At 50.1% G+C, this 15234-nt stretch overlaps 1 protein-coding gene across 1 annotated transcript in view; it reads left to right on the top strand.

Moving 5' to 3' along the window:
* Banp (BTG3 associated nuclear protein) overlaps positions 1–15234 on the top strand; it is a 72911-nt gene that overhangs the window by 29994 nt on the left and 27683 nt on the right. The window contains exons 5-7 of the mRNA XM_032887433.1: positions 5260–5376; positions 6837–7012; positions 13721–13960. Coding sequence (XP_032743324.1) covers positions 5260–5376; positions 6837–7012; positions 13721–13960 — 533 coding nt within the window. The remainder of the gene's footprint in view (positions 1–5259; positions 5377–6836; positions 7013–13720; positions 13961–15234) is intronic.

A 15234-nucleotide genomic window follows, 5' to 3' on the forward strand; every position in this document is an offset into this window, starting at 1 on the left:
CCCTTTCCAACAAACCCTTTATTCCCATGTGACACAGTATTATGCATTATTCATATTAAAAATAAAAATTTGCCAGGGCGGCCATCTGGATTAATATTTCTCATTCAGGAGGCCTTGAATTCATAGAAGTCTTCCTGCCTTAGTCTCTCCAGTCTCGGGTTACAGACAAAGCCACTGTAATCGGCTTAGGGGAGACCTCCGAGACCCGTTTCCCCATCAGAAGTGGATGAAGTGGAGGGATAAGGCACTGAGGTGGGTGAGTCATGAACAGGGCGCAGTGTGCTGTGAGCCTTAGCGGCTCTGAGCCGTAAAGGGGCATAGTTACTGGGGTGCTGGCCACACCCCAGGAAACCCACTGGACTTCAAAGCTTTAATTTTTGGTCTTAATGTCCACTTCTGACTGGCAAGGAGGTGGCTTGTTGTATGCTTAGTAAGCACCTTGCTGCCATCTGGCTCTTGTGCTCCGTCTTTCTGTCTTTGGGGTGTTGGCTAGCTGCATGAAGACCCCAGAACTCTAAGACACTTAGCTCAGGCCGAACCCAGACTTAAATTTATGTGGCCCGAAGCAGCAGACTTCAGTTATGGCTGTGGTCTTGTGGTTCTGGCAGTGCATTCTTGAACAAAGTAGACAGAAGGCCACCACCATAAGCCAGAGGTGCTAAGTGGACAGACACTAGAGCAGGGGATGAGCAGGGGTGAAGGGAGGTGGCTCAGCAGAGCTGTGGCCTGTGTGTGTGTGTGCGTGTGTGTGCGTGTGTGTGCGTGTGTGTGTGCGTGTGTGTGTGTGTGTGTGAGTGTGTGTGTATATGTGTGTGAGTGTGTGTGTATGTGTGTGTGTGTGTGTGTGCGTGTGTGTGTGTGTGCATGTGTGTGTGTGCGTGTGTGTGCGTGTGTGTGCGTGCGTGTGTGTGTGCGCGTGTGTGTGTGTGTGTGTGTGATGGACTCAGTGTTTTATCTCATATTTCTATGTGGAAGGCACCGCGTGTCCTGTCTCACAGCACTTAGAATGAGTATGTGCTTCTCTTGGAGCCTTTGTGACCAGTGCTTGTCATCCTTTCTGCTGTCAGGCTGATTGTTGACATCCTTTGACCTTAGTAGGTCAGAGGGCCTTGTTCACACCTGTCCGGGGACGCTGCTCTGCCACTGTCTTGAATAACAGTAGGTAAAGGTGGGAATGTTCAGCTTGTGTAACTTCAGCCACAAATCAACCTCATTTAAGAAAGGAACCGTCAGGCCAGATGAGACTGTTCTTGCCTGTAATTCTAGCACGTGGGAGGTGGAGGCTGGAGAGTTATAAGTTTGAGCCTACCTTGGCTACATAGATGCTGTCTCAAGGACCCCCGTCACTCTCCGGAAGTCCCAACTCTCTGTGGGTCGTATCATTTCCTTTCTTCAACATTTTCATTAAGTTTTATGGTAAGATTTACTTTTGTCTGTGAGTGTTTTGCCTATGTCTGTGAGTATGCCACATGCGTGTAGCACCCGTGGAGCCCAGAGGAGGGCAGGCATTGGACCCCCAGGAACTGGAGTAAAGGTGATTATCGCCTATCTCGTGGGTGCTGTGCAAGAGCAGCCAGTGCTCTTAACCGCTGAGCCCATCTCCAGCCCTTAGCTCATCAAGTTCTTGTTTAAGGGCTGGAGAGATGGCTCAGTGGTTAAGAGCACTGACTGCTCTTCCAGAGGTCCTGAGTTCAAATCCCAGCAACCACATGGTGGCTCATAACCATCTGTAATGGGATCTGATGCCCTCTTCTGGTATCTGAAGACAGCTACAGTGTACTCATATTAAAAAAAATCTTAAAAAAAGTTTTTATTTAATAGAAAAATAGACAACTGGGAAGGGGACTGGGAGCTGGGGATGCAAATAAATAATAAACAAGTATAAATGAAAAAAAAATAGACAGCCAAGGGTCGAGTATGAGTAGTTAATTCAGGATTGTAAAGGAGTGGATAGAGATCATAAAAAGGATTTGAGCAGTACAAACCGAGGGGGATAAATGGATAGCTTGCTCCTGGAGCAAAAAAAAAATAGAGTCATGCTGTAGGGCAGCCTGTAGGAGGGTTCGGGGGACAAGGGTGGAGGCCACTCTTTGTAGAGTTTACCCTTATTACAGTCAGCACTGGAGTAGAAGAGGACTGGACAGGAGCTCCTTGTAAAGGTGGACCGCAGACCCAACTGTAAGCTCATAGGAGGTCTTTGGGGTCTAGAGCCAGGCAAAAAGGATCCTTGAGTCTGGTGCAGGCAGGCAGGCAGGTTGATCTGGGAGAGCATAGAAAGAATAACACAGACAAGTAAAGATATTTGAAAGCCAGAATGCTCGAAACTCAGCAGTAAATGAAGTTACTGTGAAACCAGTCAGGAATGCCTGCAAGTCTTCAGCTTCTTGGCCATAATAAGAATATGGCCGTCAGCTGTGGTGGCGGTGTAGGGGTGGGATGGGGTGGTAGGGGTGATGGCAGTGGGGTGGTGCTTATACACTGTTAAGATGAAACAAAGGAGGATAAGTAGCTCTTGATGCCAGAAGGAATGTGGAGGGACAGGAGCTCTCGTGTGCAGCAGCATGGCCAGGTCTTAGAAGCTGGGTGTCCTCTCTACGTGGCCCAGCAATGGTGCTCAGGACCATTTGTGCTCATGATCAAGGCACAGTCATGAAGAAACCTACAAACAGTTACCACTTCTCAGCGAGAAAGACCGATTAACACTTCTGTGGGGTGGAGCGGTCCACAGCCACTGAAGCAGCAACCGTGAGCAGCGCCTGTGGTTGTCCTGCGAGTCCTTTACAGAATGTTCTTTAAGGACAAACACAGATGGTTCTCTAGAGAGATCCCAGGAGGCGGCAGAGCAGGACTGGTTCTGGGAAAGGACGTTGTGCAGCCCTGTGGCCTGTGATGGCAACTGAAGGAGGCTTGCCTCTCGCTCGCTCACTCACTCACTCATGTGTGAGTACAGGTTTGCTTGTTGCTGTTGCCTTCACTTCAGGCTGCATGGATTTCATAGCTGGGGACGTGTTCACAAGCCTCTGTGTGCTCCCAAGAAACTTGTAATTACGTCACAACGTTGAGTGTTTGGGGTTTGCTTGTGCACATGGCTGTTTGGTGTGTGCGTGTGTGCATGTGTGTGTGTGTGTGTTCCTACATGGTTTATTTTAGGAGCTGGTTCAGGAGCTCCTGAGCAAATGTGAAGTCTGGGGTTGGCGTGTGAAGGTGCAGTAGAAGGGGGCTGTCTCTGGCCAGAGGAGCTAAAGCCTCCTGGAGGGCTCCTGTAGAGGCTGCCCCAGCTACCTATCACCTCTCCTGACAGAGCACTAATGAACTAATGAGGAAGTGTAGGCCCAGCTGTAAGATTCCACCTCTGACAGCTCCCAGATTCGTGTGTGACTAAGTCACTGGGATGATAGCTCATCACAGCTACCCCAGAAAGTCACACAGGAGAATGAGGAAGTGTGTGATCTGTAGTCATATGCCCCAGCCTGCAGGGGTTCAGAGGAGACCTGGGGGACAGGAGGCACAAAGAAGGAGAGCAAGTCTATGGTCTGATCAAGCTCTCAAATTTTATTTCCATGCAGTGGCTTATAAAGACAAGCAGACAGGAAGGCCACACAGGGCCCAAGACCAATTTCACTACCGTCACCATCCTCCCTATATCTCTAAACCATAAATTGCAGGTATATTGATAAGAACAGATAACTGGCTAGCTTTCTCAGAGGGTGTAAGTGAGCTCGACAGTCCTGAGACAGAGGGTGTGCAAGAGGGCTTAGCTTCTGGCCGGCATACACCCGTGACATGAAAGGAGGTGATACTGTGTTCAGAAAGTCCAAATTCTTAGGCGCCTGGAAATGTTTTCCTGATTTCCCCATCATAGTTTGGTGACAGATGTTCCCAGAAACATTTGTGTGCATATATGTCACTCCAGACGCATTTGTGTGTGTGCATGTCACTCCAGAAGCATTTATATATTTTTACCACTTAATAGTATTGGGTGTTTTCTGCTTAATTTGGTAGAGCTGTGGCTGATAGGATTGTATGGTACAAGGCCATATAAGCCATTTCCCTCTTGTGCTGTGAATGTGGGAAGTATGCGTGCTGGAGGCCACACAGCCACAGAAGCAGGCACAACTCTCCGGGGTTACTTTGGATCCCTGTTTGTCACTTTAGGGTCACCAGCGAATAAGTAGAGTGACTGAGAACCGAGGGACTGGCATGGCAGTACTTGCACTTCCTCTGACAAGGACACTGGTCTCCAGGTGACATAACTGGCTGCGTCCAGTGGCAGCTGTTTGGAGCCCTGGCTCTTCACAGCAGTCCACACTTTAGCCAACTGTGCCAAGGAGTGCTCTGACCCGAGGGTTGCAGTGAGGGAGTCCCTTGAGAGCTGCTGCTGGTCCTTACTCAGTCTCACCCTAATGCTGCCCCCAGGGTGTTTCTGAGCCTGGTGGTTCTTGGGCCATGGTCTGTTCTCTCCTAGAATTTCTCCTCAAACCCAGGCCCCAAGACCTTTTGTTTCGGTTCTGTGCTCCTCAGAGGGCTGCGGGTGGTGTGTGAGCACGTTTCCCTCTGCTGCCCGTGGGTCGGTTGGCTGCCCAACTCTAGAGGTCAGATGTGGAGTGACATGAGAAGGGCAGCTGCGAGACCAACCTGCCGGATCATAGTCTTGGAGGGATGCGTTGGAAAGAGGCTGGGGAGCTGGTTCAGTGGGTGAGCTCATGCTTCTGCAAGCTTGAAGATCTGAATTTAAGTCCTTAACATGCATGGAAAAATCCAGGCCATATCTTGTAGGCTTAGCACTGGGGACTTGGGACAGGGAGATCCCAGGCTGACTTAGCAGCCTAGCTGAGTGGACTAGGTTTCTATTCAGTGGTAGACCCTGTTTGAAAAGAGTAAGGCAGAGAGCAGTGGAAGAAAACTCCCAGTACCTGCTCTGCACTCTGCACACAACTCACATGCATGCGGTGCACATAGGTGCCCTGCGCACACACATCACACATCCACACACGGGGAAATGAAGAGGAACCTGTTTTCATGAAACCTGTTGCTGAGATGGCTCGAGAATGCACAGCCCACCCTGCCCACATTTGTGTCAACCAAGAATACCAACCAGCAGGAAGCTGGAGAGCCTCGTCTGCAGTTTAGTTGTTCTGCACTGGACCCCATTCTCTGGTGTTGGCCCAGGAGCTGACCGTGTTGAATGATTCATGTGCTCTGACAATGACTGTTGTTGTTTTAAGGTCTTCTTTTTCTTGTGATTCTTTTGTTTCATAGCGTCGTCCCCCAGACTACAGTAATACTCAACAATGATCGGCAGAACGCCATTGTAGCCAAGATGGAAGACCCATTGAGCAACAGGGCACCGGATTCCCTGGAAAATATCATTAGCAAGTCAGTAGCCATCACCACCCACCTTCCCTGCCACTGTCATGAGGCTAAGTGAGCGTTCCTGAGCCAGGGTCAGTCTGAGCACATGTCCATGTCTGCAGTCATAGGGCCCATTCTGTTAGCAACCACCATAGTTTTTAGGTCAGGAAGGGCCAACTTGGTGCTTAGCAATGGTGGGGTGAGACAGTGCAAGGGTGGGCAGTCGTGAGGACCGCTGGGCTGGATCTGGTATGTGAAGAGGCTAGATATGGCCTGTGGTCCGCTGAGCACTCCCATCTGTCTGTCCTGCAGTTGAGCCTCTTCTGAGTCTGGTAAATGACACACTTGTGTTGACGTTGTGACTTTTTCCTCATCCCTGTCTTTTGAGATGTGTTGAATGGACCTTCCGTCAGTCAGAAATGAAAGGGCACAGCAGCCATGCCCTGCGGGGCCTCTGCCCCTGGCTCTGGCTCTGTGCCTCAGGAAAGCTTGGTCACCTTTTGATTACCAGCAGTGTTCTCACAGATTCCTGCCTTCCTTTTTTTCTCTGTGGGGTGTGGCTCCTTCCAGCTTTGTCTGGCTTCTTGTCCTGGCCCAGGTCTCTAGGAAACTGGAGGCCTGGGGTTGCTGTGAGTGTGCTGAGTGGGGTGCTGGAGGCCTGCCACTCTGTTGGGGAGAGGACGAGCCTCCTGGCCCACACTGAGGTCGTGGGTGTGGAGTGTCGAGGAGCCAGTTCACTGTGGGTAGCTCAGAGGGGTCAAGTTCAGGAAGGACCTCCTGCCTCTGGGGATGACCAGAGTTTTAAGGCCCCTTTGACTTTGCTGATGGGAACTTGGGCTTTGTTTCCTCTGTGGTGTGTAGGAGGCCATGGTCCAAAACGTTGACAGAGTCATTCAGAAAACAAATCAATCTTGGGTCTTTTTTGAGCACTTTCTGCTGCTAGCTGTTTGGCTGCTGCTGTACTTCAGGGCTCTGCACCAAGAATGGCTCCCAGAGGACTCCTGACATTCTTGATGGCCTTGGAAGTTGCTTCTAGGGTTTTGTCTGTGGGAGTCAGAGGGAGTGTGGAGGTGTTTTGGAGGCCGAGTCATCTTGGGTGTCTGACAGCATGGATGATGGATGGATGGGGACTCTGACACACGGTGACCATTGTGCATGTGAGGGTGGCCTCTAAGGTCTGAAAGCCAGATTCTAGGCTGAGTCTCAGTGAGTTATGGTTTCATTTCTTTTGTGCTGTTCATTTTTACGCAGTTGCTTTATATTCTTCGTCTTCTTGGTCTCAGGCTGTTGGTGTGCTATGTTGCTGCTCATCTCCATGGCGGGTGTGTGTGGGGACATACCGCATGTTGGGGACCCACCTTGTGCATTGGTCCATGCTCAGCTAGACAATGGGATAAGTCTACATAGCAGTGGGAGTCAGGGCTATCTCAGTGTACCACTCATGTCCTCTCACAGCCTGGGCTGCTGTGTTTGTTTCCCGCCAGCGCTGTTCCTGGGCGTCGGCAGAATACCATCGTGGTGAAGGTGCCTGGTCAGGACGACAGTCACAATGAAGATGGAGAGAGTGGATCAGAGGCCAGTGACTCCGTGTCTAACTGCGGCCAGCCAGGAAGTCAGAACATTGGAAGCAACGTCACACTTATCACCCTGAACTCTGAAGGTGCGTTCGCCATAGTTGCACCTTTGTGCTCTTCTTTTGGAAGGGGCTGTGCTTGCTGTTGATAAGAAATGACACAGTGACAAAGAAAGTTTAAGCAGCTGGAGTCCTACCGTGACTGCCAGCACCTGTGCCTCTCTCCTGTGACCATGCCTTTTTCGTGTTACTGACATGCCTGCTATGGAGATGCCTTCTTGGCTGCTCTGCTTCCTGAGGAGGAAGAGCTTTCATAAGCATGCACCAGTCACCTCTGCTCACAGTCCTTGGCATTCCTCTGTAGGTTGCAGGCTTAGGGAGTACAGTCTCCTTGGGCTGGGCTGAGATCTGCAAGTAGCCAGGGAGAGCAAGTGTGGGGTCTGCCTTCCCTAGACTCCTCCCATGATCTCTTGGGGGCCCCCATGGGCTGGGGGCAGGCTCTTCCCTGAAAAGTCTGAAGTACTTCCTTGCTTCTAACTGACAGTAATGTTGAGAGAAAGGAAGGAACTCTGACAGACTGAGCTCTGTGTGCAAATCCTACCCATCGACTTTGTTTACCTGTGAGCCTTGGGAGGCTTTTGTTTCCTTATCTAAATGATTGGTTTTTCCTATAAGCACAAAATTTTGCTCTTAGGTATGTGCTGTATCTGAAATACTAGAAATAATGTCTGTCCAAATTGCAGCGTTGGGGTTGAAGCTCGCTACCACACACTTGATGGTATACGTCACAGCGCACATTCTAGCGCTTGCTAAGGCTTAGATTGTTGTTCCCAAAGCTCGTGTGCTCAGAGCGTGACCACAGCCATGCCTCTGGGGTGGCCTAGGAGAGGAGTGGGCCACAGAGGTGGGTCCTAAAGAGGAGTGGGTAGGATCCAGCCCCCGTGTGGCCCTTCCTTTTGTGTCTCAGCTCCCATGGAGTGGGGAGCAGCCTCCGCTGCCACAATCTTCCTCCATGATGGTGGCCACAGGGCCAGTGACCATGGACTGAATCCTCTGAAAGTTTTTCTCATTAGAAACTGTTCTGTCACAGTGAGAGGCAGGTTTAGTTTATCTACAAGTTTATCCCCTGTCACCTTTGTCTGAATCTAGAATTTTTTTTATTATTATTTTTTTTTTATCACCCCTTCTAAGAAACCTCAGCCCAGTTAGTCACTCCCCACCCTCTCAGCCAGCCCTGTAGCTGCTGATCCTCTTGTGAAGGAGAATCCTCGAGCACCTAATATGACTGACTGGGTCATGCCATCCAGAAGGCAGGCAGGCCATCATTGCTCCTGTCCTCCCCTCATAAGGACAGGAACTGCATTCTCTTCACTCTGGTCCTTTCTTTGTACACATAGGAGCTGAATTACCAGTGCCTCTCCCTTGAGTGGCAGGTACGGTGTTCTTTATCCTGTGGGCCTCCCTTTGTGTGACAGGGATGCATGCTCCAGGCTCCAGGCTTGCCTTCCTGTGGCTGACGGGCATTTTGATTATTTCTGGTTGTGGCTGTTGCACATTGTGGTGTGTGTGAGTTTTAGCATGCGGGTGAACTCCAGGCCAGGGCAGTTGACTGTTTTTATCCTGAGAAGAAAGGTACCTGCCAGTCACTCCTTCTTCAAGGGGACCCCGTTAGGATCATGCCTGCTGTAACGGCCAAGGAGCCTGGTTGTTCTCTCTCCTCTTTGGGAGTTGTGTGAGCCCTAGTGTTAGTCTGGCCAGCTGCTTAGGCCTGGTATAGACCACTAAGGAACAGAATCTTGATAATCTGGGAAGTCTGTGATTATCCTAAGAGTTTCCCCTTTGACCCTGACTCTGATGTGATTGGTGTGGCATGTGCTTCATTTGGGGAAGTAGTGGATTGTATTGACGTGGACTCAGGAAGAGGAATCACACTTGGCGCTTGCCTTGTGATTCGTGTCCTGAGGAAGGTCAGAGACCAGTAAATGGAGGCCGCGTCTCTGAGTAAGATGCCTGTCTTAGTTGACACTGTGAGCACTATCACAGACATGCTAAACGCTTCTGCACCTCCCCACCCCTGTCATGCTGGAGGACAGCACCAGGACTGCCCATTCGCCCATGCCAGGAGTGGACATTTCACAGCTTTTAAAGAAGAGGTCATAGTTCAGAGCCATCTGGCTTTTGGGTGCTTTGGGAAAGGTAGGACACAGTGTGAATTGTCCTGCTGAGCCATGTGTCAGCACAGTGGCTCTCTAAGGAGTGTGCGGAGATAGATGGCACCATTATTAAGTGACTGCTGCATAGGCACTGTCACCAGGACAGTCTCTCACTTCAGACTCATTGCCACTAGTCCTAGCAGTCCTGGCCACTAACCTGTGGGACTCAGTCAGTCTTGCCTCCTTGCCCCAGAGTAGTTGCTTAGCAGGAAGTGTTGGTCATCTGGCTCACGTCAGAGAAGAATTACTGATATGGTGTGCTATGTTTGTAGGATTTAGTCCTTGTGGCCCCCGTTTAGAGCCAAGAGTTGCAAGCAGACAGAAGGTTCTTGTCATCTTGAGTATCTGTGTGCCTAAGGTCTGGAGTACCAGACTTCAACGTGGTTATTGCTTAAGAGTTCCAGATATGGGCTGGAGAGATGGCTCAGTGGTTAAGTGGTTAAGTTCCAAAGGTCCTGAGTTCAAATCCCAGCAACCATATGGTGGCTCACAGCCATCTGTAATGAGATTTGATGCCCTCTTCTGGTGTGTCTGAAGACAGCTACAGTGTACTTATATATTTGTTTATAGAATAAACAAATAAATCTCAAAAACCAAATATATAAAATTTGAAGTCAGTTGGTTATATTATAAGGGAAATCCTGCTCTGGTTTTAGGGCACTGGAGTTGGACCTAGGGTCTTGGCAAGCTTCTACTACTGAGCTACACCCCAGCCCTCTTTTCCTTCTTTGTTTTGAGATAGTGTCTCACTCAGTTGTCCATGCTGTCCTTGAATGTTGCTCTGCAGCTCAGGTAGGCTATGACATTTCAGTCCTGCTGCCTTACCCTCTGAAGGAGCTGGGACCGCAGCCCGCCATCTCATCTTACTGTAGGTTTATTACGTCAGGTTTTAGAGATGGTGGGATAGAAGGGCAGTATGTGTCCATGTCATCTGTGGGTGGTTGTCCTCTTGAACACTGAGAGTATGAAGGACATAGTCATTCACAGGCCAAGCTGGCTGAATGCACCAAAACGGGATCTGTTAATTAAGGGATTTAGTGGGGTTTCCATTCCCACAGTGTGGCTATGTTGTAATTCCTCTGGGACAGGCTAATCCTCCATGTAAAATTCTAAACATTTAATTGCAATGAGGAGGTATTGTGTTTCAGTTATCACTGGTTTGGACTGCTTCCTCTGCAAGTGTATGATTTCATGCTGTATCCTGCTGGCCAGTCAAGACTTATTGACAACTTCCCGTGACAGATGCCCTTTAGGTCCCTGCACCATGAACTGGTTGCAGCCTGGGAAAGCTCCAAGTGGCTTGTAACTTGAGTTTTGCTTTGTTTTTATTTTGTTGTGACCAATCCCTCAGATGCCCAGCGGTAGTGAGAGGAGCTGAAGGCACGTGGGTAGATCTTGCCTGTGGGGTGACCACAAGGTTAGGGTAATAGAGACCTGGGGTGTGCTTAATTATCTTATGTAAGAAATATTTGTGCGTTACTGGTTAGAAACCACAGCTATATAATATAATAGAATTATTATTTAAAATAGCTTACAAAAAAAGAAAAATGAAGCTAAATAGTACATATATATACCAAAAACATTTTTGAAAGAAAATTTTGGATTATGCCATTTCAAATTGAGATTTACAATTTAGTTTGTGGAACTTCTAAAATTGTCGTCTTCTGTGCTATAAAGTAGCTTCTGGCTAACATGTGGCCGGTCCTTGGTTCAGAGCACATTCTAGCCTTCCTGTGCCCCTTGCCCATATGGAACACTGGTTACATACCTCGCCATCCACACATGGATGGGGATTATGTGAAAGCTTCTCGAAGCCTAGCTGCAGGTATGAAGAATGAATGTGCAGGCACAGATAGGTCCCCAGACTCTGTGGGTGCCCTGGACCCCTGGATGTCTGTTCAGGGCAGACACTTAGAAGTGCACAAGAATACGGTGTTTTCTGGACTGTGCAGAGCCTCTTGCTGCCCTCTTGCTGAAAGAACTGGGCTGAATAAATGCCATCAACCCTTGTCGGGGTCTCAGAGCATTCTGGGTTTTGTGTGGCAGTGTGGCCTGGACAGCGGCGGATGCGCATACTTGTTTCCTGTCTGCTAAGTTCCAGGGAACTTCATTCTGGTCATCTCCGTTTTGGAACCACTAGTATCTCATGAAGCACGTGTCTTAATGTTGGTAAACTGGGTTTGCTTTACAAATGCCAGGTGGGAATTCATTTTTCACATGGGTAAAACATACTTAATAGTAGTTCATGACTACAAGTCTGCTGTCGTCTAAAACTTGCCCGAAGGAGGCTGAGGCTGACCCCAGGAAGCCATTGACCCGAGCTTTGCATTGAGTAGCTTCGAAGCCTCCACGGTCACACCTTTTCTAGATTGTCAGTACCTTGTGTTGGCTCATGCCATATGTCACTGGCCTCTGGGACATTAACAGCCTTAGGGATGGCTTAGAAAGCCACAGCTGTGATTGGTGCTCTTGAGTAGGGACTGGGGCATCTGGGAGGCAATGCTGTCACAGAGCCCGTGGGCCAGCGAGGCTGGAATGTGGGAACTGCTTCCTTGCTCTTCATACCCGAGCTGCTGTCAGGGAGCTTTTCTTGTCCCACGTAGCCGATGCCCTGGGCCTTGGGTGTGAGGGAGATGACGGGAGGTTTGCACTGTCCGTGGCTCTGCAGGGCAGGGGAGGTGATGATTCATAGCGAGGCATCTCTGCTGCCCACACTGTGTGGTGAGTTGCTGAGTGGCAGTTGTTGCACAGTGAGTTTGGAACAAAGGATCTCTTTATGCTCACATGACCTCACACTCAGTGGTGTGCAAAGGCTTGCTGAGGTCAAGGCCCTGGGAATAATAGAGGACCTGGCCCTGGTGCTTCAGGGTCTGCTTTCCTTCCAGAGAAAGCGGAAACATAGACCCAGACTGGCTCTGCACTGGTGCTTGCTGGGTAGTATGGGAGGTGGAGATGCTCACCCGGGCGTTCGCTCTGCATTTTATTCTTTTGGAACCTAAGATAGACTCTCAGTGCTGACCTGCTTTAAAGAAGAGCAGAAAATCCAAATTGCTGCTGGAAGTTTTTCATTTTTAAAAACAGTTTTTAAGGGGTTGGGGATTTAGCTCAGTGGTAGAGCGCTTGCCTAGCAAGTGCAAGGCCCTGGGTTTGGTCCCCAGCTCGAAAAAAGAACCAAAAAAAAAAAAAAAAAAAAAAAAAACAAAACAGTTTTTAAAAGTGATTATGTCATTGAAGATTTATATGACTGGAAAAGAAAAGTTTATTTCATTTGTAAAGTAAATAAAGCTAGAAGACTGTGCTGTTCAGATGGTGACATTGGATCGACATGTTACTGCAGTAAGTACACTCCTCCTGAATTTACAAAAGGTGTGATTCACATAGGAGTTGGGTAGATGTTGTCTTGCTCTGTGGAGAGACATGACTCAGTGTTACCAGTGAGAACCTGGACTCTACTGTTACACAAGTCTGTAAGGTCAGAGGACACCAGCTCTGTGTGTTTGTGGGAGCCAGCATGGCCCACTGAGTGGCAGCGCTTCCTCCTGCTGTCGCCTCCATCACCTAGTGATGACAGCAGGCCTTTCTCGACCTGGAATGGTTCTCCTGCCCCCCAGCAGTCTTCTTCTGTTTGTTTTGTTGTGTGTTGAGATATGCTGGTCTGGAACTCACGCCTCCCCTGCCTCACACCTCTTAAGTTTTGGGATCTCAGGCATGTGCCATTATAGCCAGCCCACTGGACTTTTGCATACTGGATGTGGCAGCAGTGGCTGGCTGACTTCTAGAAAAGAGCCTGTCTGAGGACCGTCTCTCCCCTTACAAACCATTGATGCCACCACGTGACTGGTTCTTCATCTTCTGAATCCTAAAGTTCAGCTGTTTCCATCTTTCCCTGTGACTGAGAGCCCGTGCCCATTCTCCACCCTGCCAGCATGTTTCCCCGTGATGTTTTAGGGCAGTATTGTGACAGGGACCTAGCGAAGGCTTCCTGGGAGAGGTGCACATGCACCAGCTGGAGTGTGCTCGGATGGGCTGGGCCCATGGGTGTGCTCGGGTGAGCTGGGCCCATGAGTGTGCCTGGGTGAGCTGGGCCCATGAGTGTGCTGGGTGAGCTGATGAGTGTGCTCGGGTGAGCGGGGCCCATGAGTGTGCTCGGGTGAGCTGATGAGTGTGCTCGGATGGGCTGGGCCCATGAGTGTGCCCGGGTGAGCTGGGCCCATGAGTGTGTTTGGGTGAGCTGGGCCCATGAGTGTGCCCGGGTGAGCTGATGAGTGTGCTCGGGTGAGCGGGGCCCATGGAGAACTGGCGTGCTAGGGCTCTGATTCGCCAGCGTACTTGCCTACCTTTGAGACATCGGTTTTTGTTCTGTTTGCCCAAGGGACTTCTGTTATTTGAACTCCTATCTTGTTTTGATGCATTCCTTTACAACCAGGATGCCTTGGGCCTGCTACACCTCAGCTCCGGTGTTCCCGCAGCCAGATGGAGGCTGGGAGCTTGGCTTACCAGCCAGGGAGCTTACATCTGCACTGTGTGTTGTGTGGCCTGAACCTGCTTCTGAGCTTTGCTAACGAGGCCTTTCTCCCTTCAGAGGACTATCCTAATGGCACCTGGCTGGGTGATGAGAATAACCCTGAGATGCGGGTACGCTGTGCCATCATCCCCTCCGACATGCTGCACATCAGCACGAACTGTCGCACCGCTGAGAAGATGGCGCTGACGCTGCTGGACTACCTGTTCCACCGTGAGGTGCAGGCTGTATCCAACTTGTCGGGCCAGGGCAAGCACGGGAAGAAGCAGCTGGACCCCCTCACTATCTATGGCATCCGGTGTAAGTTCACACAGCTGAAAACAGCCTGGCATGTGGGGCTACTGAGGTGGTCAGGGAGCTGAATCCACACCATATTTCCAGTCTTAAGGGTGATGCCAGTCTCAGTGGCCATCACAGAGATGGGGATCTGGACTCAGGATTTGCTTTGGCAAGATGTTGTATGGCACCCTGTGTTGAGAGGGACCCTGTGTTGAGAGGGACACTTGGGAATGTGCTTCTCTAGGGTCTTGCAGATCCCAGTCTCACTCATCCTTAGGCTGCTTTTGGAGAGGAAAGAGCAGAGATGGGATTCCTTGCTGCCCACTGCCCCAGTGCCCACCTGCTCTCTGTGCAGGGAGGTCTTGGCCTTGGTACCAGGACATGCCCATGAGCCGGTTTGGCTGTGCTGGAGGCCAGCAGCACTCTAGGACGGGTTTCAGTGCCCATCATGAACTTGTGCTTTCCTCTCCTTGAGGACACCCACTACTCAAGCTGGCTGTCACTGTGCCTTCCCGCTCTTTCATGGGAAGCCCCTCTTATCAGTGGTCCAGTCTGATGCCCAGCCTCCTAGATGCTTCATTCCAGAGCTACCTGGAATGAACTGGCAAGTGGTAGCCTCTGCTCACATGCAGGATGAGTCCTGGGATGGCTGGGGCCACACCTTTGGCTTTCCCATCATCCCAGAGGGGGCAGCTGTGTTGTCCTTACCAGGGAAACAGCCACATGTGCGAGTACTGGGGCCAGAGGAAGCACAGCTCTATCAAATATCCCACAGCAGGGAGGTATTTGACATTTTTATTTTTAGAAAGACTGGCCTTGGGGCTTCAGAGTGTTGGGTCAGTGTACCCCACAGTTAGACACTGGCTTAGCTCTAGGGATTTGTCGTAGGTAGGAGAGAAAGGGATGCTACTAAGGCTATGGCCATCCGTACAAGAGTCTGCCTTGCATTCCCCAAACCACAGTCTACACTATGTTCACTTGGTTGTGGGCCATGTGTGAGAGAGGGAGTGCAGGCTGTTCTTAATGACCGTGCTCTGTGGCCTTGGGCTCCATGCTGGCCTCTCTGTGCATTGGTTCCTTAGCCTTGTAAGAACAGAAACGTGAAATGCTGGCGTACCTCCACCTGTATGGGCACTCTTCCTCCCAGGACTGGGATTAAAGGTGTGTACCACCACACCCAGGCAGCCACCCTCCTAAACCATAACCTAGAGGAGTTTCCTGGTCAGAAGTTGCAGGTAGCTCATTATCTAGAAAGCTCTCCTGGCGTTATGGGGTGTATAGGATTTCTATACTAA

The sequence above is a fragment of the Rattus rattus genome, chromosome 17 (assembly GCF_011064425.1).
Source record: "Rattus rattus isolate New Zealand chromosome 17, Rrattus_CSIRO_v1, whole genome shotgun sequence".
Classification (NCBI taxonomy): domain Eukaryota; kingdom Metazoa; phylum Chordata; class Mammalia; order Rodentia; family Muridae; genus Rattus; species Rattus rattus.